Source organism: Salmo salar, chromosome 13 (assembly GCF_965601325.2).
Source record: "Salmo salar chromosome 13, fSalSal1, whole genome shotgun sequence".
NCBI lineage: Eukaryota > Metazoa > Chordata > Actinopteri > Salmoniformes > Salmonidae > Salmo > Salmo salar.
Genome location: NC_138303.1, coordinates 45,746,686 through 45,773,784, shown reverse-complemented (window position 1 = coordinate 45,773,784; position 27,099 = coordinate 45,746,686). Strand labels below are relative to the sequence as shown.

Here is a 27,099-nt window from a genome sequence, read left to right as displayed (position 1 = left end):
ATGTCAGCCGATTATTGTCATGCAAAAGACTGCCAGTCTCACAGTAATTGAACGTTAATTATTAATATAAACAATATAAGATGTCTAATAAATCAATTTAATATACACCATCACAATAAATCCAATATTTATTTTAGGCAGGTCTAAAGAAACATTATGATATGAAGAAAATGTATTTCAGAAGAACAGAATATGAGTTGGCCTACTGTATGGGCCATGCCATAGGCTGTAGGCTTGTCCATTTAGTAGATAAGATAGTCTTATAAATCATGTGCCATTATTTTATATTATATGGTTTTATAGTAAGAAGAATATAATGATAACTTTGCTGAATAAAACAGAAAGGATATGTTTTCTATTCCGAAGCTAGCGCATATGAAGTGGCTATGTTGAGCGTAAAAGTCATAATTTGAAACAGGTCCTATGCGCTAGATTTAGAGTTATTTGGCAACTTTAGTTGTGAATGATACAAACCTTAGAATGTCTTAGAAATCAAAACAGATGGGCTGCATGATGTGACTATAGGCTATTGATGATTTGAGAAAGTGCTCTGTTCCTTGCCTCAGGCTGCACACACAGTTCTCTCATCAAGTGATCCTATTTTCACCCATCAGACTATTCTCAATTTAATCTGTAAAATCAGTTAAGATTTAGAATGGCCACTTCCAGGGGGAAAAAAAGATGTCATCCGTATGCACTCAAATAGCAAATGGAGGCTGCTTTCCGCTTGTTCGGGTAGGCTACTCCGGTTATTTCACTCCACTCATCAACCACTGTTTGAGGAGCATGGAGCCTTTCTCTGCCAGATAGGTGATGTTTCACTCAATCTCCGTATGTCATGGGCTCTCCAATCCTGTTCCTGTAGCTACCCAATGCTTCATTTGGGAAACCAATTGAAATCTGTTTGGGAACATCAATAGTAACATGTTTTCACAGCGAAACATTTCATTAAACTGTTGACAGCCCCTCTCTATGCTCGCTCAAGAAAGGAATGAAGGAGAGAGAGGAGATGGAAACGCAAGGTGGTGAGATATTCTGTAGCTAAAATGGTCATGTGTAAGCCTATTAACTATGAAAATATTTTTAAATCCCTATTTCTAGGCTATTCAAAATCAAATACAAATTCATTATAATTGTAAGCTAACTCTGCACAATCAATGAACCAACATCATTGCCTAGGCCTATATGTTCTCTCCCAGACTCATGGATAGAAAGTTTGGAGCTTAGCATAAGGTAACCAGTCCGTCCAGGTTGCATAATAATGCAGTTCACAGTCAAAGGTGATTACTAGAATTTGTTTAATTTTGGAGCATAGGCTAGACCAACTATGTTCAGCTTTTTAAAATGTTTTTTTTCTTCTGCTGTGCGTAATATGCAGTAGGCTATGTATTGTAGAATGGCTCAATCATGTTTAAATTGCTTGGGCTCATATATAGGCCTATGCATAAGATTGAATATGCATATAGTGTTTGAATGATTCATCACCTTAGAGAGCACTGACCATTTTGTTGTGTTAGGCTTTCAAACAACATCCACAACGACCATGTTTTCAGTTCAGTTTCAACCTGTTGTTGAACTTGTTTCTTCAAGGTGATCGGTCACAGTGAGGTGAGTTTTAAAAGCACATACTGTTTTGATTATGTGTTTGATGTGATTTTTGATTGCATTTGCATTGATGTCAGAGTGGTTAGAGGGACAATAAAGCCCTGAGTACCAGGCCATTAGCCAGGTCGTTAGCTAGTTGGGTACTACCAACACATGTCCAGAGAGCATAAAAGGAGATTACCCTGACTCAATGGTCACGTGGAATTTTACTGTGGTCACTGCAATAGCCCTAGTCTTTACATATTTTTTGTCTCATATTGACTCCATACATTATGTAAGTTGTTGATTCACTACATAAACAGCTACAATTAAAATAGTATTGCTCAATCCTCAAGCTTCTTAGAGGGCATATATTAACAAAACATACAAAAACTGAACAAAACAATAAATCCCTCATGTTCCTTTTTCACCTCTTCCCCTTTGATGCTTCCCATATAAACCTGCCCTGTTCTGTTGCACAGATGAGAGAGCGACCTTATTGGTGCCGCTGTAGTGGTCTTTCCCCTTAATGCAGGTTATTGGTCAGTGACTATGTCTCTGTGCAATACAAAATAAAATATATACATTATATTGTCTTGACCAGACTTAAAGTGGAACTCACAGCATTTTAGCAATAAGAAATCTTATTAAAATCTGCTCATATACCCAAAACCCATGCGGGCCGCTCTCGGGTGCCCCGGCCGCTTTGGTGACTCTAGATAACCTCGAGCCGATCGCGCACCCTTTGTGGCGGTGACGTCTCATTCGAATGTCTGCCCTATCAACTTTCGATGGTACTTTCTGTGCCTACCACGGTCACCACAGGTAAGCAGCGTAGCCTAGTGGTTAGAGCGTTGACCTAGTAACCGAAAGGTAGCAATATCAAATCCCCGAGCTGACAAGGTACAAATCTGTCGTTATGCCCCTGCACAAGGCAGTTAACACACTGTTACTAGGCTGTCATTGAAAATAATAATTTGTTCTTAACTGACTTGCCTAGTTAAATAAAGGTCAAATAAATATACACCCCCAGGAAGAATATGATGCTTTTTTTTCCTTTCTGACAATGGAGCACCTCTGTTTACAGGCAGTAGCAACAGTGCAACTTTAGATCATTAGAAAGCATTCGCCAAAAGCCCCAATACACCTGAATGGATTTCTGCAAATATGTAAAAACCACGGGAGTCCTCTTACATTTGGGAACTATTCATCAACAACAAAAAGATCAACAACAAATGTTGGCCAGAGCGAGATGACCTAAAATCTAACAAGGGAACAGTAGATAAACCCTCTCAAACTTTTTCAGCTTGTAGCTGGTTGACAGAAATTTAACTGATAAACAATGGGGAATAGTAGTCTGCTTGCCCTTCTGCAGCTTGCCTGCCAGTTCATGTTTGTCCCAACCCACGTTTTGACAACTCAATGGGAACTTGCCTGCCTAGCCGCCCATTTGATCGATGCCAAATACATTTCATTGACAACTAAGAGGTATGCTAACTGCGGATAAAAGCTGTTCAAGTTCAGCATAGCTAGCTAGCAAAGTGATTCACTTTTCTTGCTACACTGAACAAAAATATAAATGCAACATGTGAAGAGTTGGTCCCATTTCATGAGCTGAAATAAAAGATCGCAGAAATTGTCCAGACACACAAAAAGCTTATTTCTCAAATTTTTTGCATAAATTTGTTTACATCCCTGTTAGTGAACATTTCTCCTTTGCCAAGATAATCCATCCATCTGACAGGTGTGGCATATGAAGAAGCTGATTAAACAGCATGATGATTACACAGGTGCACATTGTGCTGGGGACAATAAAAGGCCACTCAAATGCAGTTTTATCACAACACAATGCCACAGATGTCTCAAGTTTTCAGGGAGTGTGCAATTGGAATGCTGACTGTAGGAATGTCCACCAGAGCTGTTGCAGAGAATTTTATGTTAATCTTCTCTACCATAAGCCACCGTCATTATCATTTTAGAGAATTTGGCAGTAGGTCCAACTGGCCTCACAACCGCAGACCACGTGTAACCACGCCAGCCCAGGACCTCCACATCCGACTTCTTCACCTTTGGGATCGTCTGAGACCAGCCACCTGGACAGCTGATGAAACTGTGGGTTTGCACAACTGAAGAATTTCTGTACAAACTCTCAGAAACCATCTCAGGGAATCTCATCTGTGTGCTCGTCGTCCTCACAAGGGTCTTGACCTGACTGCAGTTCGGTGTTGTAACCAACTTTAGTTGGTAAATGCTCACCTTTGATGGCCAATGGCACGCTGGAGAAGTGTGCTTTTCACGGATGAATCCCAGTTTCAACTGTACTGGGCAGATGGCAGACAGCATGTAGGGTGTCGTGTGGGCCAGCGGTTTGCTGATGTCAACGTTGTTAACAGAGTGCCCCATGGTGCCGGTGGGGATATGGTATGAGCAGGCATAATCTACGGACAACGAACACAATTATATTTTTAGTGATATCAATTTGAATGCACAGAGATACCGTAACGAGATCCTGAGGCCCATTGTTGTGCCATTCATTCGCTGCCATCACCTCATGCTTCAGCATGATAGTGCACAGCCCCATGTCGCAAGGATCTGTACACAATTCCTGGAAGGTGAAAATGTCCCAGTTCTTCCACAAATATTAATTTTCACAAAGTTTGCTGCTTCAGTGTCTTTAGATACTTTTGTCAGATGTTACTATGGAATACTGAAGTATAATTACAAGCATTTCATAAGTGTCAAAGGCTTTTATTGACAATTACATGAAGTTGATGCAAAGAGTCAATATTTGCAGTGTTGACCCTTCTTTTCAAGACCTCTGCATGCTGTCAATTAACTTCTGGGCCACATCCTGACTGATGGCAGCCCATTCTTGCATAATCAATGCTTGGAGTTTGTGGGGTTTTGTTTGTCCATCCGCCTCTTGAGGATTGACCACAAGTTCTCGATGGGATTAAGGTCTGGGGAGTTTCCTGGCCATGGACCCAAAATATCTATGTTTTGTTCCCCGAGCCACTTAGTTATCACTTTTGCCTTATGGCAAGGTGCTCCATCATGCTGGAAAAGGCATTGTTCGTTACCAAACTGTTCCTGGATGGTTGGGAGAAGTTTCTCTCGGAGGATGTGTTGGTACCATTCTTTATTCATGGCTCTGTTCTTAGGCAAAATTGTGAGTGAGCCCACTCCCTTGGCTGAGAAGCAACCCCACACATGAATGGTCTCAGGATGCTCTACTGTTGGCATGACACAGCACTGATGGTAGCGCTCACCTTGTCTTCTCCGGACAAGCTTTTTCCGGATGCCCCAAACAATTGGAAAGGGGATACATCAGAGAAAATGACTTTACCCCAGTCCTCAGCAGTCCAATCCCTGTACCTTTTGCAGAATATCAGTCTGTCCTGATGTTTTTCCTGGAGAGAAGTGGCTTCTTTGTTGCCCTTCGTGACACCAGGCCATCCTCCAAAAGTCTTTGCCTCACTGTGCATGCAGATGCACTCACACCTGCCTGCTGCCATTCCTCAGCAAGCTCTGTACTGGTGGTGCCCCGATCCCACAGCTGAAGCAACTTTAGGAGACGGTCCTGGCGCTTGCTGGACTTTCTTGAGCGCCCTGAAGCCTTCTTCACAACAATTGAACCGCTCTCCTTTAAGTTCTTGATGATCTGATAAATGGTTGATTTAGGTGCAATCTTACTATCCTTGCCTGTGAAGCCCTTTTTGTGCAAAGCAATGATGACGACACGTGTTTCCTTGCAGGTAACCATGGTTGTCAGAGGAAGAACAATGATTCCAAGCACCACCCTCCTTTTGAAGCTTCCAGTCTGTTATTCGAACTCAATCAGCATGACAGAGTGATCTCCAGCCTTGTCCTCGTCAACACTCACACCTGTGTTAACGAGAGAATCACTGACATGACGTCAGCTGGTCCTTTTGTGGCAGGGCTGAAATGCAGTGGAAATGTTTTTGGGGGATTCAGTTCATTTGCATGGCAAAGAGGAACTTTGCAATTAATTGCAATTCATCTGATCACTCTTCATAACATTCTGGAGTATATGCAAATTGGCATTATACAAACTGAGGTAGCAGACTTTGTGAAAATTAATATTTGTGTCATTCTCAAAACTTTTGCGCACAACTGTACATACTCAACAGACATGCCACCCATTGAGCATGTTTGGGATGCTTTGGATCAACGTGTACGACAACGTGTTCCAGTTACCGCTGATGTCCAGCAACTTCGCACAGCCATTAAAGAGGAATGGGACAACATTCCACAGGCCACAATCAACAGCCTGATCAACTCTATGCAAAGGAGATGTGTTGCGCTGCATGAGGCAAATGGTGGTCACACCAGATACTGACTGGTTTTCTGATCTATGCCCCAATATTTTTTGTAAGGAATCTGTGACCAACAGATGCATATCTGTATTCCCAGTTATGTGAAATCCATAGATTAGGGCCTAAATAATTTATTTCAATTGACTGAGTTCCTTATATGAACTGTAATTCAGTAAAATCTTTGAATTTGTTGCATGTTGCGTTTATATTTTTGTTCAGTGTAGCTAACCAAATGACACCTGAATGAAAAACGATGAGTGGAAAAAGTTGGCCACTCACCCACTCGTCCAATGACAACATCCTCCCAGCAGCTAGATAACTTTACGCTCTGTTTTTAGCTTTCTAAATAAATAGCTACATAAATAGATACGCTAGACTATTAGCCACATTATGATTGACTTGCTAGTTTGATTGTATTGACATTCCCAGCCTTATTTACATTCACCAGTTTTTGTCCAAAATATTGAGTCATTTAAACTGAAACAGTTGATCCCGAATGGCTGGAGGAAGCAAACAATGTACAAGGCCAGCTGTGAATTACAACCTGCTAGAAGATACCAATGGACTTCAGTCATTAGTTAGCAATTGCGCTAGTCTTAGACTTAAACGTCCTTCAAAATGCACACATCTGTCTCTAGGGAAGTAGATAAAGGGCCTCATTCCCAAAATCCCGAAGTATCCCTTTAAGCAAGGTGCATTATGAAGGAGAATTAAAAAAAATACATAGTATATATACACACTTATGATTCCATTGCCCAACTAGGACTAAATGAGACACTTATTTTATTATTATAATTTTTTTTTACATAACAAAATGTAATTACGTGTAATCTCTGACGGTAAAGGGGTCTGGGTCGCTGTATGTTCAACTCCCATACCCATTCCCAACCACTGCGGAGTGAGTGTCAGCACTATGTGTCTATGCTATGTGCAGTCAACTAGCATAATTAGTGTTTGTGAAGTATGTAAATATAGTGATAATAATTAAGGAGTCCTGTCTAGGACTGGTTCTGCCTTCTGAGATAGATTAGACACTTCTAAAGTAGACATTGATCCTTTATCCTCGCCAGCATGATAGGCCTACCTCTTGTTTTGTTTTTTTTAAGCCAAAGGAAAGGAATAGGCTATCCCTGTCTGGGTCAATAAGAGAAAAACACTCTCCATATAATTCTCCAATTAAATGTATGCAAACAGATGCAGGCCTATAACCACTGGAGTAGCCTACGCTTCCGTTGTACTGCACGCTACCACATGTGGGGAGCATTTGCATTTGACCCATCGGGGGACAAAGCGGGCAGATCATTAAGAGCGGGGTGGTATAATGACTTGTAACATCAATGCATCATCTGTCTGCTCTGGGCACCGGTAGAGCCTAAGCGAGCGCGTCCATTTATTCCCTTGATCTTTCTGAGTTTATCGGCTATATGTTCAGTTGGCCTAGCTACATTTCTTGGATATTCCACCTTGGGATTAAGTTAATGAATGAATGTAGATATAATTGTTCAAAAAAGAGCTGGAGATAATAATTGATATGTGCTATAACCTTGAGAGGCTGTAGAGCCACCAGGGGTGTTCACTATTCAGGCGCTCATGCCTCCAGTTGTCTGAAGCTTCCTTCAAATCGTGGCCTACGTCGTCCAGCAGTTACAGCCACTGACTCCGGCACACATGTATGCCAGAATCGACATGGGTTCGAATCTGGCCCACTCACTGCCCTTTGACTCACCCTCCCCCATCTTTACTATCGCTTCAATAAAAATCTCAAAGAACTACGAAAGGAGTGGGCCTGCACTTCAAACCCCTGAAAATACAACTCTGAATAGAACCTGAAAATAGAACCAACACCTCATCTGCTCTCGAAAACTACCACCTCATCCCCAACTTGACCACCACCATAGAGAGAGCGGCAGGTAGCCTAGTGGTTAGAGTGTTGGACTAGTAACCAAAAGGTTGCAAGATTGAATCCCTGAGCTGACAAGGTACAAATCTGTCGTTCTGCCCCGGAACAAGGCAGTTAACCCACTGTTCCTAGGCCGTCATTGAAAATAAGAATTTGTTCTTAACTGACTTGCCTAGTAAAATAAATACATAGAGAGAGCCAGTCAGCCCACCCACCAGGTCCCCTGTGGAGAGGAGGGCCTTGGAAGGTATTATCCATGATCCCCAGCTTTTATTATCTCATTACAAGACAAGACCGGCAACCATTTTTATGTAGCTAGCCTCCCCACCAGCCCCAGTCCCAGCACTGGACCACCAAGCCTCTTCCTCCAATCCCAAACCCCAATAAATCTGTCTCCCTAACCCCAGCCACTTGGCCCTCTCCATTTCATTTATACTACCAGACCTGTCCCCACTGTTTCCCCTAAAACAGAGAGAGAGGACGGGAAGAATAAATAAATTGGGGAGAGGACAGAACATGAAATTAGATCGTATACAGCAGGAAAGGTGAGACTCTGAAAAGAGCCTCAAAGCTAGTGGCCGTGTTTGGTGATAAACTCTGTGGTCTCCCAATATCCCCAACCCCCTCTCCTACTCCATCCCTCCTGCCTCTCCATTTCCCTGCCTGCCTGGCCCTACCCCTGCACCTCCTTTTCCCCGGCCTACACCTACCTTGGTAGGCCTGCAGTGCAGTGCCCCATGCCCTGAGTGCGCTCACTGGAGCGCAGGCCCCCGTAAGAAAGGATCCCATTCACACAGCCTGACTCCAGATGCTGGCTACAACACTCCTCCAGGCTATGGCAGGGAGAGAGAGAGCAAGGGAGCGAGTGAGCAGGAAAGAGAGATAGGAATCTGATGGCCATCATTAACAGGCTAAATACATTTTAAAGATGACGTGCTGAACTGTTGACCCCTGGTGGTGATGTTAATAGGCCCGACCGTTATTGTTTTGTCTCAAACCATATTTCAAACTGTAATTTTAGTTCCCATTTCAAAGGTTTATTTGCTGTGAGGGACAAATTCTGTTATGTGTTACACCCACTATAATGACTGATTTAGTATTGGGCAACGTAGAAACAGGGAAGCTAAGGTGCTGTGTAAAGAAAGAGAGAGAGAAAGAAAGAAATAATTCCTTCTCACTTTCAAGCAAGATAGTCTTACCTTTATCAAATCAATACTCTGGCTCTATTCTCCACCCTTCTGTGGCGCTGTTCAAAACCTGTATAAAAAGAAAACCTTGGTTAAGACACAAGAAAACAACCAAGTACAATATTGTGTGTGTGTTGCTAGTGTTTCAGTCATGACAACCTCCAGCTGAACTGTGTCTTTCTGGTATGTGGACCATCTCAAACAGTGTTTCAATGGTGCAGTCCTTCAGCCGTGCAGAAAATGAAAATAGCAACGAAGAGGACAAGGCAAAATACTACAAAACACACACATAGGAAACCCTAACTGCGGTACTTCTGTTCTGAGGGAGAAAGAGAGAGTTGAGAGAGAGAGGTCTGCCAGGGAATGGTGTGTGTGTGTTTGTGTCAGTAAGCACAAGGAGCTGATCGTGTACTACAGGAAACTTGGGGGGTGAGCACGCCCTCATCCACATCGATGGGGCTGCAGTGGAGTGGGTTGAGAGCTTCAAGTTCCTTGGTGTCCAAATCCCTAAGGACTTAAAATGGTCCACTCACACGCACAGTCATGAAGAAGGTGCAACAGCACCTCTTCCCCCTCAGGAAGTTTAAAAGGTTTGGCATGGTCTGTCAAATCCTCAAAAAGTTATACAGCTGCACCATTGAGAGCATCTTGACTGGCTGCATCACTGCTTGGTATGGCAAGAGCACCACCCTCGATTGCAAGGCGCTACAGAAGGTAGTGTGGACAGCCCAGTACATCACTTGGGTGACTCCAGCCACCCAAGCCATAGACTGTTCTCCTGTACAGCAAGCGGTACCGGTGCATGAAGTCTGACACCAACAGGCACCTGAACAGCTTCTATCCCCAAGTCATAAGACTGCTAAATGGCTAACAGAATGGTTACACAGACTGAGTTGACCCTAGTATTTTATTGCTATTGTTGCACTGTCTCTATGCACACTCACAGGACTCTACACTCACACACACACTGCCACTTCAACACACACATAACATGCACACACATTTATACTGACTCTACACACACGCACTCTTCATTTACCCTGCGGATACACTGTTAATCCTAACATGTCCTGATGCCTAGTCACTTTACCCTTACACATATCTAGCTCTATCAACTTAGTATCCCTGCACATTGTAAATATGGTATTGGAACTGACCCTGTAAGTAGTATGCTTACTTTCTCATGTTCTTCTTATTTCTTATTGTGTTTTTGTTCTACCGTATGTTATTTTAAGTGCATAACTGATATTGATTACAGCATTGCGGTACAGACACATTAAGCTTCATCCCTGCAAATGTTAATAGTACACCATGATGCACACACACACACACACACACACACACACACACACACACACACACACACACACACACACACACACACACACACACACACACACACACACACACACACACACACGCACAACCAATCTGTACACACACACACACACACAGGAAGCCTATACATACAAAAACACAGACAAGAACACAAAGAGAAACACATACAACACATACTCAGTGAAACACGCAATTTAACTGTTTTTAGGGGTCCCGTATAATCAACCCAATCACTGATCTAAAAGAAAATCTGCATTCCCTGTCCCAAATACTAACCCAAGCAGGAAGAAGCAAACACTGAGAGGACCTAATCGATGTACAACCAGGCTTATATCATGGTGGTTCTATGTCCAACACATTCACTGACCATGTTGAGGTCATTGCATACATCCCAATTGTTCTATCCATCAGAGAACATCACTCCACCTCATGTCATGCCCTGGCCTCCTCGCTGCCTCTGCTGAGGGCAGTGAATGAAGATGAATCTAATTTAGGCGGTATAACAACTCCCTCTTGTGGCATCTCTATGGTCTCACATCTAAAGTAAAAAAAAATTGCAATGGAAAGTTACAGCAAAGATACTGATAACTTCCCCTTTCATCTGTGGTTACAGTAGCATACCATAAATGTTTAGATAACACGCTCATTGTTAGGCCGTTGAACGATATTTAAATGAAGTTCATTAGGACTTACCTTCAGGCTATGATGTATTATCATGTTCAATCGAATTTGCTCTGGTGTCCACCAGCGTTAATGTGGGCATGGTGGCCTGTCAGAGTTGGAGGTTGAGGCGCAAGCAACTAGAAGGCAGCAGACATCTAACATGATTACATGACATGTAGGCGGTGGCTAAAGTAGCCTAATTGGCAAATGGCCTTGTCCTAATATGATTGTAGCCATACACTTGATGACGGATATGGAAATGCACCCATCTTACCTTGTCTGCTCGTGGGATTCGAACTAGGGACCTTTCGGTTACTGGCCCAACGTTCAAGTGTGCCAAAGAAAGGTGAAATGACGCGTAAGGATAAAAGCGTCTGGTCATCATTACACATGAACCAAAGTAAATATGTACATGTCTGTGGTTTGTAAATGTCAGTGCTGTTTAAACCAATATGCTATGACTATGTTCTCCAAACATGATGCACCATTTATGTCTGTCTTTTCACCTCATGAACGTATGCCAACAGTACTGCGTGGGCGTGCATGCCGGAGTCCTGAGAACCCTACCACAAACACCTGTTTACTGGAAGTTACTGTGTGTAGTGTGCGGCAATACTTTCGTCCGCCTACCGTTACCACTCAATGGACCTTTACTATGTCTGTTACTATAATATCATGCCCATTGGCTAGCACTGTATGCTTGGTTAGTTTCGTTTTCAGAGTGCCAGCAGCTTAAAGTCGTTTACTCAGTCATTTTACATGGATATGCAATAGCAAAGTAAACTCAACTCCGTCCTATGGACGGTATCCATATTACAAGGATCTAAACTAGAGCTATGATATGCATATGCCTATCGAATGTATTTAATGCTTCCTCAATAGCAGATAGGCCAGTATGTCAATTCTATAGTAGTTTCAAATGGTCTCTATATTACAGATAAACTACTGACTATACCATTTTTGTAGGCCCCTTAATTTGAATTTATGTAGAAGTGGAATGGTATTATTGAAGTATTATAGGCCATATATCCGTATAATAATACATAATAACTCCATATATCTTTTATAAGAAGGGGATGGTTTCTTGCGCAATTTAGAGCAAACCGAAACAAACAACCCACTAATTTGTGGTAAATTTGTAAAAAATATAATGTGTGAATACAAACCAAATGTTATTGATACCATGAAAATGTTGTTCCATAAGCAGGCTACCCTGCTATGTATTTATTTCCCCCCCCCCCCCCCCCCCCCCCCGCCTTAGAAGTATGTGGACGAAAACGTGATCCACGATCACTTCCGTAGAATACATTATTAAATGCGTTTAATGCGTTATGCCTAACAGGGAAGTCCTCTCCTCCTCGCGTTCACCTTATTGCCCCAAAACATTATTCGGCCGCGACATTTTTATTTTCCTTTGCTAAACTTTTAAGAAATAGCCTATTAGTCAACAGGCTATGCTGTTGTAGATGGATTGACGTTACAACTGTACGATATACATATTCAGCTGTCTTCACATGAGTGAAGGAAGACGGAGAGAAGAAACGGAACGGAATTATAGCTAAACTCTTTTGAAATGTTTATAGCTGACTTTTATTGAGTTTGTGAACGGTAAGTTATTGATATCCTAAATATGTCTCATAATGGTGTTAAATTATGGAATAACTACACAGAAGATCGGTTTTTATCAAACATTCAAGTTTTAATCGTTTGGCAGCCTGTTGTTGGTGCGTTCACTGCGCAATCGAAAGTGCTTTCTTCAGTTGAAGTTCGTCAACAATTTACAAGATCAAATATTTTTAGAATACATCAACTACCAACCCTGTCATATAATTATAATTTATATCAACATGCATAAGCAGACCCATGATTATTCAGGCAACCATAATAAACTCAGAGACGCTAAGGGTTAGTTGTCAAGGTCGGCCTTCCTCACGCTGTTTATGTCTTGATGTTGTGTCTTGAGTTGTCTCTATGTTCTGCTATTCTAGGCCGACATGAAGTTCTCAAACTAGTGATTTTCAGTAGTCTAACTTTTTTCAAATCATCATGGTTATGATCACTGTGGCTTATTAACCCATTATTATATGGTTGTTAACCCTAAGTAGTTTAACTGTAAGAAGTACCGTGTAAGAATAAGTAAGTACCATAGGCTAGCTACACTGTACTTACAGGAATAATTAAACATTAGCCTAGGCCACTGTAATGTAAAGTGTCACCAGTGGTTGCTGTTGTCTGAGTTGCATGTGTATCAGGCCTACAATCATGATTGATTGTATGGTTTTCGATACCCCTTTTTATTGAATGAACAAATGCATGTAAAAACAATTTCTCTTACCCTACCATCCAGTGTTGTTTGGTCTCAAGACCATACATTGAATGTCTCGGTCTTGTATCAGTGTCGGATACATTTTTACTTGGTCTTGACTCAGTCTCGGACAGTGAGGACTCGTAATTTCTTCCCGAGACCAGCAGAGTAAAAAACGAATAATTACACTATATATACAAAAGTACAGTTGAAGTCGGAAGATTAGAGTTGGAGTCATTAAAACTTGTTTTTCACCCACTCCACAATTTTCTTGTTAACAAACTATAGTTTTGGGAAGTCGGTTAGGACATCTACTTTGTGCATGACACAAGTAATTTTTCCAACAATTGTTTACAGACAGATTATTTAACTTATAATTCACCGTATCACAATTCCAGTTGGTCAGAAGTTTGCATGCACAAAGTTGACTGTGCCTTTAAACAGTTTGGAAAATTCCAGAAAATGGTGCCCTGGCTTTAGAAGCTTCTGATAGGCTACTTGACATAATTGGAGTCAATTGGAGGTGTATCTGTGGATGTATTTTAAGGCCTACCTTCAAACTCAGTGCCTCTTTGCTTGACATCATGGGAAAATCAAAAGAAAATCAGCCAAGACCTCAGAAAAAAATGGCAGACTTCCACAAGTCTGGTTCACCCTTGGGAGCAATTTCCAAACGCCTGAAGGGTCCAGTGCATCTGTACAAACAATAGTATGCAAGTATAAACACCATGGGACCACGCAGCCGTCATACCGCTCAGGAAGGAGACGCGTTCTGTCTCCTAGAGATGAACGTACTTTGGTGTGAAAAGTGCAAATCAATCCCAGAACAACAGCAAAGGACCTTGTGAAGATGCTGGAGGAATCAGGTACCAAAGTATCTATATCCACAGTAAAACGAGTCCTATATCCACATAACCTGAAAGGTCGCTCAGCAAGCTAGAAGCCACTGCTCAAAAACCGCCATAAAAAAGCCAGACTATGGTTTGCAACTGCACATGGGGACAAAGATCGTACTTTTTGGAGAAATGTCCTCTGGTCTGATGAAACAAAAATAGAACTGTTTGGCCATAATGACCATCGTTATGTTTGGAGGAAAAAGGAGGAGGCTTGCAAGCCGAGGAACACCATCCCAATCGTGAAGCAGCATCATGTTGTGGAGGTGCTTTGCTGCAGGAGGGACTGGTGCACTTCACAAAATAGATGGCATCATGAGGAAGTAAAATTATGTGGATATATTGAAGCAACATCTCAAGACATCAGTCAGGAAGTTAAAGTTTGGTTGCAGATGGGTCTTCCAAATGGACAATGACCCCAAACATACTTCCAAAGTTGTGGCAAAATGGCTTAAGGACAACAAAGTTAAGGTATTGGAGTGGCCATCACAAAGCCCTGACCTCAATCCTATAGAAAATTTGTGGGCAAAACTGAAAAAGTGTGTGTGAGCAAGGTGGCCTACAGACCTGACTCAGTTACACCAGCTCTGTCAGGAGGAATGGGCCAGAATTCACCCAACTTACCCCCCCCCCCCCCCCCCCCCAAAAAAAAGATATAGATGTACTATTGTAAAGTGGTTGTTCCACTGGATATCATAAGGTGAATGCACCAACTTGTAAGTCGCTAAATGACGTAAATGTAATGTAAATGTAAAGGCAATGCTACCAAATACTAATTGAGTGTATGTAAACTTCTGACCCACTGGGAATGTGATGAAAGAAATAAAAGCTGAAATAATTCTCTCTACTATTATTCTGACATTTCACATTCTTAAAATAAAGTGGGGATCCTAACTGACCTAAGACAGGGAATTTTTACTAGGATTAAATGTCAGGAATTGTGAAAAACTGAGTTTAAATGTATTTGGCTAAGGTGTATGTAAACTTCCCACTTCAACTGTATGTGGACAACCCTTCAAATTCGTGGATTTGCCTATTTCAGTCACACTCACTGCTGACATGCGTCTAAAATTGAGCACACAGCCATGCAGTCTCCATGAAAAAGCATTGGCAGTAGAATGTTCTTACTGAAGAGCTCAGTGACTTTCAACGTGGCACCGTCATAGGATGCTACCTTGACAGCAAGTCAGTTCATCAAATTTCTGCGCTGCTAGAGCTGCCCCGGTCAACTGTAAGTGCAGTTATTGTGTTGCGGAAACGTCTTGGAGCAACAACGGCTCAGCCGCGAAGTGGTAGGCCACACAAGCTCACAGAACGGGACTGCCAAGTGCTGAAGCGCGTAAAAATAATCTGTTCTCGGTTGCAACACTCACTACCGAGTTCCAAACTGCCTCTGGTAGCAACGTAAGCACAAGAACTGTTCATTGGGAGCTTCATGAAGTGGTTTTCCATGGCCAAGCAGCCGCACTCAAGCCTAAGATCCCCATGCGCAATGCCAAGCGTCGACTGAAGGGGTGTAAAGCTCGACGCCATTGGACTCTGGAGCAGTGGAAACGTGTTCTCTGGAGTGATGAATCACGCTTCACCATCTGGCAGTTGGATGGACAATTTTGGGTTTGACGAATGCCTGGAGAACGCTACCTGCCCCAATGCATAGTGCCAACTGTAAAGTTTGGTGAAGGGGGAATAATGGTCTGGCACTGTTTTTAATGGTTCAGGTAGGGCCCTTAGTTTCAGTGAAGGGAAATCTTAACACTACAGCGTACAATGACATTCTACATGATTCTGTGCTTCCAACTTTGTGGCAACAGTTTGGGGAAGGCCCTTTCCTGTTTCAGCATGACAATGCCCCCATGCACAAAGCGAGGTCCACACAGAAATGGTTTGTCGAGATCGGCTTGGAAGAACTTGACTTGCCTGCACAGAGCCCTGGCCTCAACCCCATCGAACACATTTGGGATGAATTGGAACATCAGTGCACGACCTCATTAATGCTCTTGTGGCTGAATGGAAGAAAGTCCCCGCAGCAATGTTCCAACATCTAGTGGATAGCGTTCCCAGAAGAGTGAAGGCTGCTATAGCAGCAAAGAGTGGACCAACTCCGTATTAATGCCCATGATTTTGGAATGAGATGTTCGATGAGCAGGTGTCCACATACTTTTGGTGATGTAGTGTATCGGCTTCATTCATTCAGCGCATAAAAGCGATTCACCAGGCAAAATATATACTCCCTTTTCTTGAAACAGTATTATCTTATCGCCTATTGAAACCTTGGATTCCTACTTTAATAGTAACATTACTGTCCTTTACTTTAATTAAAAAATATCCTCAAACTTTGTCATAATTTCTTTGACTTTCTGGTAGGGAAGAGTGGAGGAAATAGTTTGACATTTGCAAGCTCACTATTAGTAAGGGTTGACAGAAGGTAATATTAACAGGCTTTATTTTATTCCCTATTATAGACATGTTTGCACAGTAGCAAACCTATAGGACATAGGCCTTCAGTGTGTGATTGGACCTAGGCCTTCAGTGTCTGACAGGCTCCTGATGCTGAAAGGACAGCAACCATAATACTAGCGCACTCATGTAGGAGAGTGCACTTTTTGTAAATCACAAAAGGCCAGTGGTGTAGTAGAGGCTATACGCAGGTATAAGCCATATACCCACTTTGTTTTGCAGTGGGCATTGCCTATACTCACTTCTTAATCCCTTCTGTTACGTATCAAAGTAGTTTAGTGGAGGTATATGACTTATTAATTATGTAGTACAATAGAGAAATCTGGCACAAAGTAACCTACACAATTGCAAAGCATGTGAAATATATTCACATCCGTGCAGCACACATAGCCTAGTTTCAGCAGAATATAATCTGCAGGCAGCAAGAGCATGCAGCTCTCAACTGGTTGTCACATGGAGCAGCTCACAGAATAATGACATATGTAGCTGGTAGGTAGGAAAGAATTAAAGGGCAACTACACCCTCCAAAAATATATTTTTCAATTTTTCCAAGACCTCAAAAATGGTCTCATAATGTGGTTTAAGCATTGTTGTGGACTTAGAACATCACATTTCTGTAATTTTTTGTATTTTATTTTAAAAAGTGTGACTTTGACAGTGAAAATCTGAAAAATCTATAGGAAAATCTAGGATTTTTCACACAGAGCACCTTACCTTCACACAGGACCCACTTCTCCACACTACTGCATAGGGCCGATGGAAAGACAGCAGTCCTATCACTCTGAGATAATAAGCCAGTAGGTCCCAATCATAAGAATACAAAAACACAACCATTAGGCTAAGAATTTCCCAATCTAAATGTACAACTATTACTTCCCATTGCAAAAAAACATTTCCCGCCGTTTTGCACCAAAGGTGATGTAAAGTTTAAATGCAACAATGTTTCACACACAAGTTATTTTCAAAGCGATGGCTAACAACAGCATGAGAGTTGCAATAATTAACACAGTTCCACTCACCACATGATGATAATTTGAAACTTCTTGTTGAAAGTTATTCTTGAAAAGGGAGAAGCTAACAAATTAGCAACAACGTCCTCTTCGATAACACCTGGTGCAGCTGCTGCAAACTAGCCTACGACAAAAGCTAGCTAGCTAGACCGTGGGAAAACTACTGCTAGCTATTGCACAGTGACCCGTTGGCCTTCGAGAAGGCAGAAGTTTCCATGTTTTCGTAAAAACGGTCCCACCCATTACAAGTCAATGTAATTGGTTGATTCCACTGTCACTCCAAAATGTGGGACTAATACAGTTGAATGGCAGATGCCTTCAATCAAGCTTCTGGTGGCCTAGCCAATGACAGGCTTAGCTAGCTGAGACCACCAAAGAAAAATCCTGGTTGGATCTTTTTGCTAACCCTTTCCTTTCTAACAAAAACTGAAAAGATTGAATCAGAACATAATTGAAAAGAATAATATAATAATTATTATTTTTATTATTTTATAAATCCTTAGCCTTTCTCTGAAAGCATAGATGGCCCTCATTGTTCTCCACTGTCTTTGGGTTAGTACAAATTTGTAGAGTGGTTCTATTTGCACTCGGCATGCATTTTTTTTGCCATTCTGAATGTGTAAAGAATAAATGTCCATACAGTATGTTCTTCTGAAATATGAACAAAGAAATATTGGACATTTTGAACTTTTATTATGTTGATGATTTGACAAAATTACAGTCATGGTCTTGCATTGGACTCACATTTTTCTGGTCTCTGTCTTGACTCTGTCTCGGACCTCTCGCCCCCCTCCCGGTATTGGTCTTGAGTCGGTCTCACCCCCCTCCGGTCTTGGTCTTGACTCGTACTCGATTCGCCCCGGTCTTGATCTTGAATCAGTCTCGCTTCAAGTGGTCTCGAACACAACACTGCTATCCTAATTGAAGTAAACTAACAGACAAATAATACTTCCATTGCTACTTACAGCTATTTCGCTTCACATCTACCTGTAGTTAAATAATTATATATATTGTCACCCACAGTGTGGATTGTCACCCACAGTGGCCAATGCCCCATTCATTCTGGGTTTGATACCATTCTGTTATGAACGCATGACTGTAAATTGCTTTGGAGAAAAGCATCTGCTGAATGCCTTATATTAATATATTAAGAACCTATGCATATCCCAATGTTGGGATAGTTACCACTCGGATACAGTACATAAATAACAATGTTAATCATTTTATAATAAAATATTAAAAGTGCAAGCTTAACATTTGCGGTGTACAAACTTAACATGATGAACAGGAAGGACATTTTTAGACTGAAGGAACCATTTATTAGAATGTAGGTTTACACCTACTACCTATATGGGTTGCTTTCTGGAATGAGGGGGGATGTCACATATTAGCCATTTTCAGTTTGACAAAGTGATATGTTTTGGACCAAAGTTGTTAGTATCATCGTTAGGCCTAGGCCCAGATTTAGACGTTTCTAGGAACTTAAATGTGCTTTTGAGTCATCGTCCTATCACAGATCCTTTCCTTAGAAATCCAAGAACTCGAGCCCATTGCATACATACTCATTGAGCAATAATGCTTGGGCAGGTTCAGACATAGCAAACTATGTTTATCCTGCAGTAGGAGGTCACATGTTCTTAAATCACTTTGACATATTTATCAGGTACAAGTGGTTCTGGATTTGCTGTTGGTCACTTAGAAATGTCCTTGTTTTTTAAAGAAAAGCACATTTATTGTCCATTAAAATAACATCAAATTGATCAGAAATACAGTGTAGATATTGTTAATGTTGTAAATTAATATTGTAGCTGGAAACGGCAGATTTTTGATGGAACATCTACATAGGCGTACAGAGGCCCATTATCAGTAACCATCACTCCTGTGTTCCAATTGCACTTTGTGTTAGCTAATCTAACTTTAAAAGGCTAATTGATCATTAGAAAACCATTTTGCAATTTTGTTAGCACAACTGAAAACTGTTGAGCTGATTAAAGAAGCAATAAAACTGTCCTTCTTTAAAATAGTTGAGTATCTGGAGCATCAGCATCTCTAGGTTCGATTACAGGCTCAAAATGGCCAGAAACAAGGAACTTTCTTCTGAAACTCATCAGTCTATTTTTGTTCTGAGAAATTAAGGCTATTCCATGCGAGAAATTGCCAAGAAACTGAAGATCTCGTACAACGCTGTGTACCACTCCCTTCACAGAACAGCGCAAACTGGCTCTAACCAGAATAGAAAGAGGAGTGGGAGGCCGTGATGCACAACTGAGCAAGAGGACATGTACATTAGAGTGTCTAGTTTGAGAAACAGCAAGTCCTCAACTGGCAGCTTCATTAAATAGAACCCGCAAAACACCAGTCTCAACATCAACAGTGAAGAGGCGACTCCAGGATGCTGGCCTTCTAGGCAGAGTTCCTCTGTTCAGTCTCTGTGTGCTTTTGCCCATCTTAATCTTTTTATTGGCCAGTCTGAGATATGGCTTTTTCTTTGCAACTCTGCCTAAGTGACCCCAAACTTTTTAACGGTAGTGTACATTCAAATCTTGGTTGTGTTTTCTGTAGTTAATTACTTTTTTTGCCATGTGGTGGTGTAGCTAACTAGTGGAACTACACACTACTTTTTTTTCAAAAATAAAATTACATATGGGTAAAGTAGGCAAGAATTTCCTTATTTTCTGGCATCAGACCTGCCTAATTCTCACAAGAAACACTTTTTGTGTGTTGAATCTCACTTTTTTTCTTTAATAGGCTAAATCACACATTCTGTTACCATTTGACTACAGAGTGATCTGTTCTTGCAATTTGTAGCCTATGACATTTCAGATTTAGATTTTTTTTTTTCACAAGGTTGTTTGGAAGTATCGAACTGTAACTTTGGTTAAGTAAACTATATTTTTCTTAAAGGTTGTACAGTAATTTCATGTTATTTTTTCTGGAGGGGAGTGACATGCAGCTATTTAGGCAAGCTATATGTAGCCTACACAGCATATAAAACAAGCAAGACACAGACAGTCAGTCAATAGCGATTTACTGTTATTTTTTCATCATCATTGCGAACATTGGCTAAACAGGAGGGAGACTGCTGGCTATACAGTGCATTCAGAAAGTATTCAGACCCATTGACATTTACATAAGTATTCAGATTTAGGTATTGGTGACATGGGGGGGGGGGGGTTGCCCAGGGAGCCATGCAAGCTAGGACCGCCACTGATTACAGCCTTGAGTTTTTGGGGGGTATAACGCTACAAGCTTAGCACAGCTGTATTTGGGGAGTCTCTCCCAGTCTTTGCTGCATATCCTCTAAAGCTCTGTCAGGTTGGATGGGGACCGTTGCTGCACAGGTCTCACCAGAGGTGTTCGATCGGGTTCAAGTCCGAGCTCTGGCTGGGCCACTCAAGGACATTCAGAGACTTGTCCCAAAGCCACTCCTGTGTTGTCTTGGCTGTGTGCTTAAGATCAATGTCCTGTTGGAAGGTGAACCTTTGCCCCAGTCTGAAGTCCTGAGTGCTCTGTAGCAGGTTTTCATCAAGGATCTCTTTGTACTTTGCTCCGTTCGTCTTTCCCTCGATCCTGACTAGTCTCCCAGTCTCCCTGCCACTGAAAAACATCCCCACAGCATGATGCTGCCACCACCATGCTTCACCGTAGGGATGGTGCCAGGTTTCCGCCAGACGTGACTGTCATGGTTCCACCTGTCACCAATGGGCGGCAGAGACCGTCCTAGAGACATTAACGACACTCAGGTGTGTCCAATTTACTCATTATGGTTTCTCTGTTAAAAGAGGTGTGTTTTCTGTTGTCCTTTGCAGAAGCTTGAAATGTTTACCGTGTGTGTTTGTTTCCTGAGTGAGGTTTTGGAGACTTAGTGGGTTTTTTTCTCAAGTGTACTGTGATCCTGCGGCTACTGTTTCTCAGTAAAGTCATATGTTTATCCTTAACCACTGATTCCTCGTCTGGTCTCTTCTCTGCACCTGGGTCCGACCTTACCACGTCACAGTGACGCTTGGCATTCAGGCCAAAGAGTTCAATCTTGGTTTCATCAGACCAGAGAAGCTTGAGTCCTGTAGGTGCCTTTTGGCTAACTCCTAGCGGGCTGTCGTGCCTTTTATTGAGGAGTGGCTTCTGTCTGGCAACTCTACCATAAATGCTTGATTGCTCAGTTTGGCCGGGCAATTGCTCAGTTTAGCCGGGCGGCCAGCTCTAGGAAGAGTCTTGGTGGTTCCAAACTTCTTCCATTTAAGAATGATGGAGGCTGCTGTGTTCTTGGGGACCTTCAATGCTGCAGAAATGTTTTGGTACCCTTCCCCAGATCTGTTTCTCGACACAATCCTGTCTCGGAGCTCTACGGACAATTCCTTTGACTTCATGGCTTGGTTTTTGCTCTGACATACACTGTCAACTGTGGGACCTTATATAGACAGGTGTGAGCCTTTCCAAATCCAGTCCAATCAATTGAATTTATCACAGGTGTACTCCAATCAAGTTGTGAAACATCTCAAGGATGATCAATGGAAACAGGATGCACCTGAGCTCAATTTCGAGTCTCATAGTAAAAGGTCTGAATACTTATGTAAATAGGGTATTTCTGTTTTTTATTTTGAATACATTTCTAAAAACCCATTTTTGCTTTCTCATTATGGGGTATTGTGTGTAGATTGATAAAATAATTTAATCCGTTTTAGAACAAGGCTGTAATGTAAAAATGTTTTGAAAAAGTCAAGTGGTCTGAATACTTTACAAATGCACTGTATATATTTTTGGAACCTTTGTTCAAATTGCAGCTGTTCTGAAATTTGAGGCAGAGAGATAGGCTACATCATCCTATCGATCAAATTGGTTGAGGGTTCAGAAGAGGGTGAGTAAAGAGAGAAACGTGAGAAACGTGTGTGTATAATAACACATGCACAGAATGTAATTTGGATCCTTTGATTTGAGAAAGAAGTTTCCAGAGGGGTGGGATAGGGGCCTACATTTTAAACGGTTTCAACTTTAAACTGATAACACTTATATACACTACCGTTCGAAGGTTTGGGGTCACTTAGAAATGTTCTTGTTTTTGAAAGAGAACATACATTTTTGGTCCATAATAACATCAAATTGATCAGAAATACAGTGTAGACATTGTTAATGTTGTAAATGACTATTGTAGCTGGAAACAGCAGATTTTGTATGGAATATCTACATAGGCGTACGGAGGCCCATTATCAGCAACCATCACTCCTGTGTTCCAATGGCATGTTGTGTTAGCTAATCCAAGTTTATCATTTTAAAAGGCTAATTGATAATTAGAAAACCCTTTTTCAATTATGTTAGCACAGCTGAAAACTGTTGTGCTGATTAAAGAGCAATACAACTGGCCTTATTTAGACTAGTTGAGTATCTGGAGCATCAGCATTTGTGGGTTCGATTTACAGGCTCAAAACGGACAGAAATGAAGACCTTTCTTTTGAAACGCATCAGTCTATTCTTGTTCTGAGAAATGAAGGCTATTCCATGCAAGAAATTGTCAAGAAACTGAAGATCTCGTACAACGCTGTGTACTACTCCCTTCACAGAACAGCGCAAACTGGCTCTAACCAGAATTGAAAGAGGATTGGGAGGCCCCGGTGCACAACTGAGCAAGAGGAGAAGTACATTAGCGTGTCTAGTTTGAGAAACAGACGCTTCACAAGTCCTCAACTGGCAGCTTCATTAAATAGTACCCACAAAACGCCAGTCTCAACATCAACAGTAAAGAGGCGACTCCAGGATGCTGGCCTTCTAGGCAGAGTTCCTCTGTTCGGTGTCTGTGTTATTTTGCCCATCTTAATCTTTTCTTTTTATTGGCCAGTCTGAGATATGGCTTTTTCTTTGCAACTCTGCATAGAAGGCCAGCATCCTGGAGTTGATGTTATTTTAATGGACAAAAAAAATAGCTTTTCTTTCAAAAACAAGGCCATTTCTAAGTGACCCCAAACTTTTGAATGGTAGTGTATATAGTTTGTATTTGTTTGTTGTCTTCAGTCAATTGCAAATGTGCTTAGTGTTTTGAAACATGAGCCATTTCGATGATCTGTTTCGATTTTTGTGCTTAGAGTTGTAGCACATACTTGTGAAAATGGCACCAAAGTGATAAAGAAAAACGGTATTAAAGCTCTATCTCCCATCATAACACGACAATAATCCAGCAGTGTGTGTGTGTGTGTATGTGTGTGCGTGTGTATGTGCTCATGCATGCATTGTGTGTGTGTGCACTTGCTCACGTGCGCGGTGGTGGGCGCGTGTGTGTGTGTGTCTATTTAAGCTGTTTGTGGTTTGAGAAGTTAATTAGGATATCTGAATAGTTACGTAATCCCAGAAAGTTCTTTCTAAACTCAACATTTCCTCATCTCAAGTCCTTACATCAATTTCAACCTGTATCAAGTTCCGGTCAAAGTGACATGAAATGATTTAATAGTTTGTAATTCACATGTCTTATCAGGCTTTTATTGTTTGCCTGTTACCTGAGAAGTAACTGTTTATTCTATAGGATACCAATGGTGTATAGGTAATCTAATGTATTATAGGTGATACCAGTGACATGATGTACTATGATTGCATACTTTGATTGCCTACAGTGTCCACAATGTGGTTTTTAAGTCTGTATTGTGTACTGTAATATTTTGGAGTGACACCTACATAACATGTTCTAACTCTAGGAGTGAAGAGCAGGAGGTTCCCACTAACACTGGACAGGATGAGAGTGTCCTCATAGAGCTGCCTTTGTGCTGCTGCCTTTCCTAAAGTCTTCAAAAGAGTCCTTGTCTTAACACTGGTCAGTGAGTCAGAAAGCGCAGTAAAAAGGTATGTTTGGATTAGTCTGATGTTTTTAATAATTTATGTATGGTGATTAGAGGTCGACCGATTATGATTTTTCAACGCCGATACCAATTATTGGATGACCCAAAAACCCGATACCGATTAATCGGCCAATTATTATTATTTTTTTGTAATAATGACAATTACAACAATACTGAATGAACACTTATTTTAACTTAGTATAATACATCAATAAAATAAATTTAGCCTCAAATAAATAATGAAACATGTTCAATTTGGTTTAAATAATGCAAAAACAAAGTGTTGGAGAAGAAAGTAAAAGTGCAATATGTGCCATGTAAGAAAGCTAACGTTTAAGTGCCGCATTGCGAAGAGCTGCTGGCAAAACGTACGAAAGTACTATTTGAATGAATGCTTACGAGCGTGTTGGTGCCTACCACCGCTCAGTCAGACTGCTCTATCAAATCATAGACTTAATTATAATATAATAAACACACAGAAATATGAGCCTTAGGTCATTAATATGGTCGAATCCGGAAACTATCATCTCGAAAACAAAACAATTTTTCTTTCGGTGAAATACAGAACCGTTCCGTATTTTATCTAACAGGTGGCATCCCTAAGTCTAAATATTCCTGTTACATTGCACAACCTTCAATGTTATGTCATAATTACGTAACATTCTGGCAAATTAGTTCGCAACGAGCCAGGCGGCCCAAACTGTTGCATATACCCTGACTCTGCGTGCAATGAACGCAAGAGAAGTGACACAATTTCACCTGGTTAATATTGCCTGCTAACCTGGATTTCTTTTAGCTAAATATGCAGGTTTAAAATATATACTTGTGTATTGATTTTAAGAAAGACATTGATGTTTATGGTTAGGTACACGTTGGAGCAATGACAGTCCTTTTTTGCGAATGCGCACCGCATCAATTATATGCAACGCAGGATAGGCTAGATAAACTAGTAATATCATCAACCATGTGTAGTTAACTAGTGATTATGATATATTGATTGATTGTTTTTTTATAAGATAAGTTTAATGCTAGCTAGCAACTTACCATGGCTTCTTACTGCATTTGCGTAACAGGCAGGCTCCTCGTGGAGTGCAATGTAAAGCAGGTGGTTAGAGCGTTGGACTAGTTAACCGTAAGGTTGCAAGATTGAATCCCCGAGCTGACAAGGTAAAAATCTGTCGTTCTGCCCCTGAACAAGGCAGTTAACCCACCGTTCCTAGGCCGTCATTGAAAATAAGAATGTGTTCTTAACTGACTTGCCAAGTTAAATAAAGGTGTAAAAAAAAAAAATGTCATTCGGCAAATCGGTGTCCAAAAATACCGATTACCAATTGTTATGAAAACTTGAAATCAGCCCTAATTAAATCGGCCATTCTGATTAATCGGTCGACCTCTAATGGTGATGACATAGACAAATGTCCATCCTATTCTATTATATGGCCACAAAGAGATCTATCTCTCTGTTTATCAGATCCACGTGCTCAAATGCTTTGAGTAGCATATGATCTGATGCCAAATGTTTTGGTTAAGCTATACTAAACAAACCAGCATTCATCTACTTACAGAGGCTGCTGCCTCAGAGGCTGCTGCCCAATATACAGTTGAAGTCGGAAGTTTACATACACTTAGGTTGGAGTCATTAAAACTTGTTTTTCAACCACTCCACAAATTTCTTGTTAACAAACTATAGTTTTGGCAAGTCGGTTAGGACATCTACTTTGTGCATGACACAAGTAATTTTTTCAACAATTGTTTACAGACAGATTATTTCACTTATCACACTGTATCACAATTCCAGTGGGTCAGAAGCTTACATACACTAAGTTCACTGTGCTTTTAAACAGCTTGGAAAATTTCAGAAAATGATGTCATGTCTTTAGCAGCTTCTGATAGGCTAATTGACATAATTTGAGTCAATTGGAGGTGTACCTGTGGGTGTATTTCAAGGCCTACCTTCAAACTCAGTGCCTCTTTGCTTGACATCATGGGAAAATCAAAATAAATCAGCCAAGACCTCAGAAAAAAATTGTGGACCTCCACAAGTCTGGTTCATCCTTGGGAGCAATTTCCAAATGCCTGAAGGTACCACGTTCATCTGTACAAACAATAGTATGCAAGTATAAACACCATGGGACCACGCAGCTGTCATACCGCTGAGGAAGAATACGTGTTCTGTCTCCTAGAGATGAACGTACTTTGGTGTGAAAAGTGCAAATCAATCCCAGAACAACAGCAAAGGACCTTGTGAAGATGCTGGAGGAAACCGGTACAAAAGTATCTATATCCACAGTAAAACGAGTCCTATATTGACATAACCTGAAAGGTCGCTCAGCAAGGAAGAAGCCACTGCTCCAAAACCGCCATAAAAAAGCCAGACTACGGTTTGCAACTGCACATGAGGACAAAGATCGTACTTTTTGGAGAAATGTCCTCCGGTCTGATGAAACAGAAATAGAACTGTTTGGCCATAATGACCATTGTTATGTTTGGAGGAAAAAGGGGAGGCTTGCAAGCGAAAGAACACCATCCCAATCATGAAGCACGGGGTGGCAGCATCATGTTGTGGGGGTGCTTTTCTGCAGGAGGGACTGGTGCACTTCACAAAAT

The 27,099-nt window shown here is 41.3% G+C and overlaps 1 protein-coding gene and 1 long non-coding RNA gene across 6 annotated transcripts in view; one reads left to right on the top strand and one right to left on the bottom strand.

Moving 5' to 3' along the window:
• Positions 1–110: 110 nt before the first annotated feature.
• LOC106567005 (uncharacterized) lies at positions 111–11,560 on the bottom strand. The gene is made up of 5 exons (XR_001319989.3): positions 11,284–11,560; positions 11,040–11,146; positions 9,021–9,078; positions 8,532–8,654; positions 111–900 (listed from the first exon to the last, which is right to left on the bottom strand). It is a non-coding gene; the product is annotated as an uncharacterized LOC106567005 (long non-coding RNA).
• A 739-nt stretch (positions 11,561–12,299) lies between these two features.
• stat6 (signal transducer and activator of transcription 6, interleukin-4 induced) overlaps positions 12,300–27,099 on the top strand; it is a 56,454-nt gene continuing 41,654 nt past the window's right edge. For 2 of the 5 annotated variants that reach the window (XM_082960153.1, XM_082960155.1), the window contains exon 1: positions 21,294–21,417. In XM_082960153.1, coding sequence (XP_082816279.1) covers positions 21,376–21,417 — 42 coding nt within the window. In that variant the 5' untranslated portion in view covers positions 21,294–21,375. Of the gene's footprint in view, positions 12,618–21,279; positions 21,418–24,351; positions 24,497–27,099 lie in introns of those variants that run through there. The other 3 variants (XM_014135763.3, XM_082960154.1, XM_014135764.3) reach the window with 3 other exon arrangements.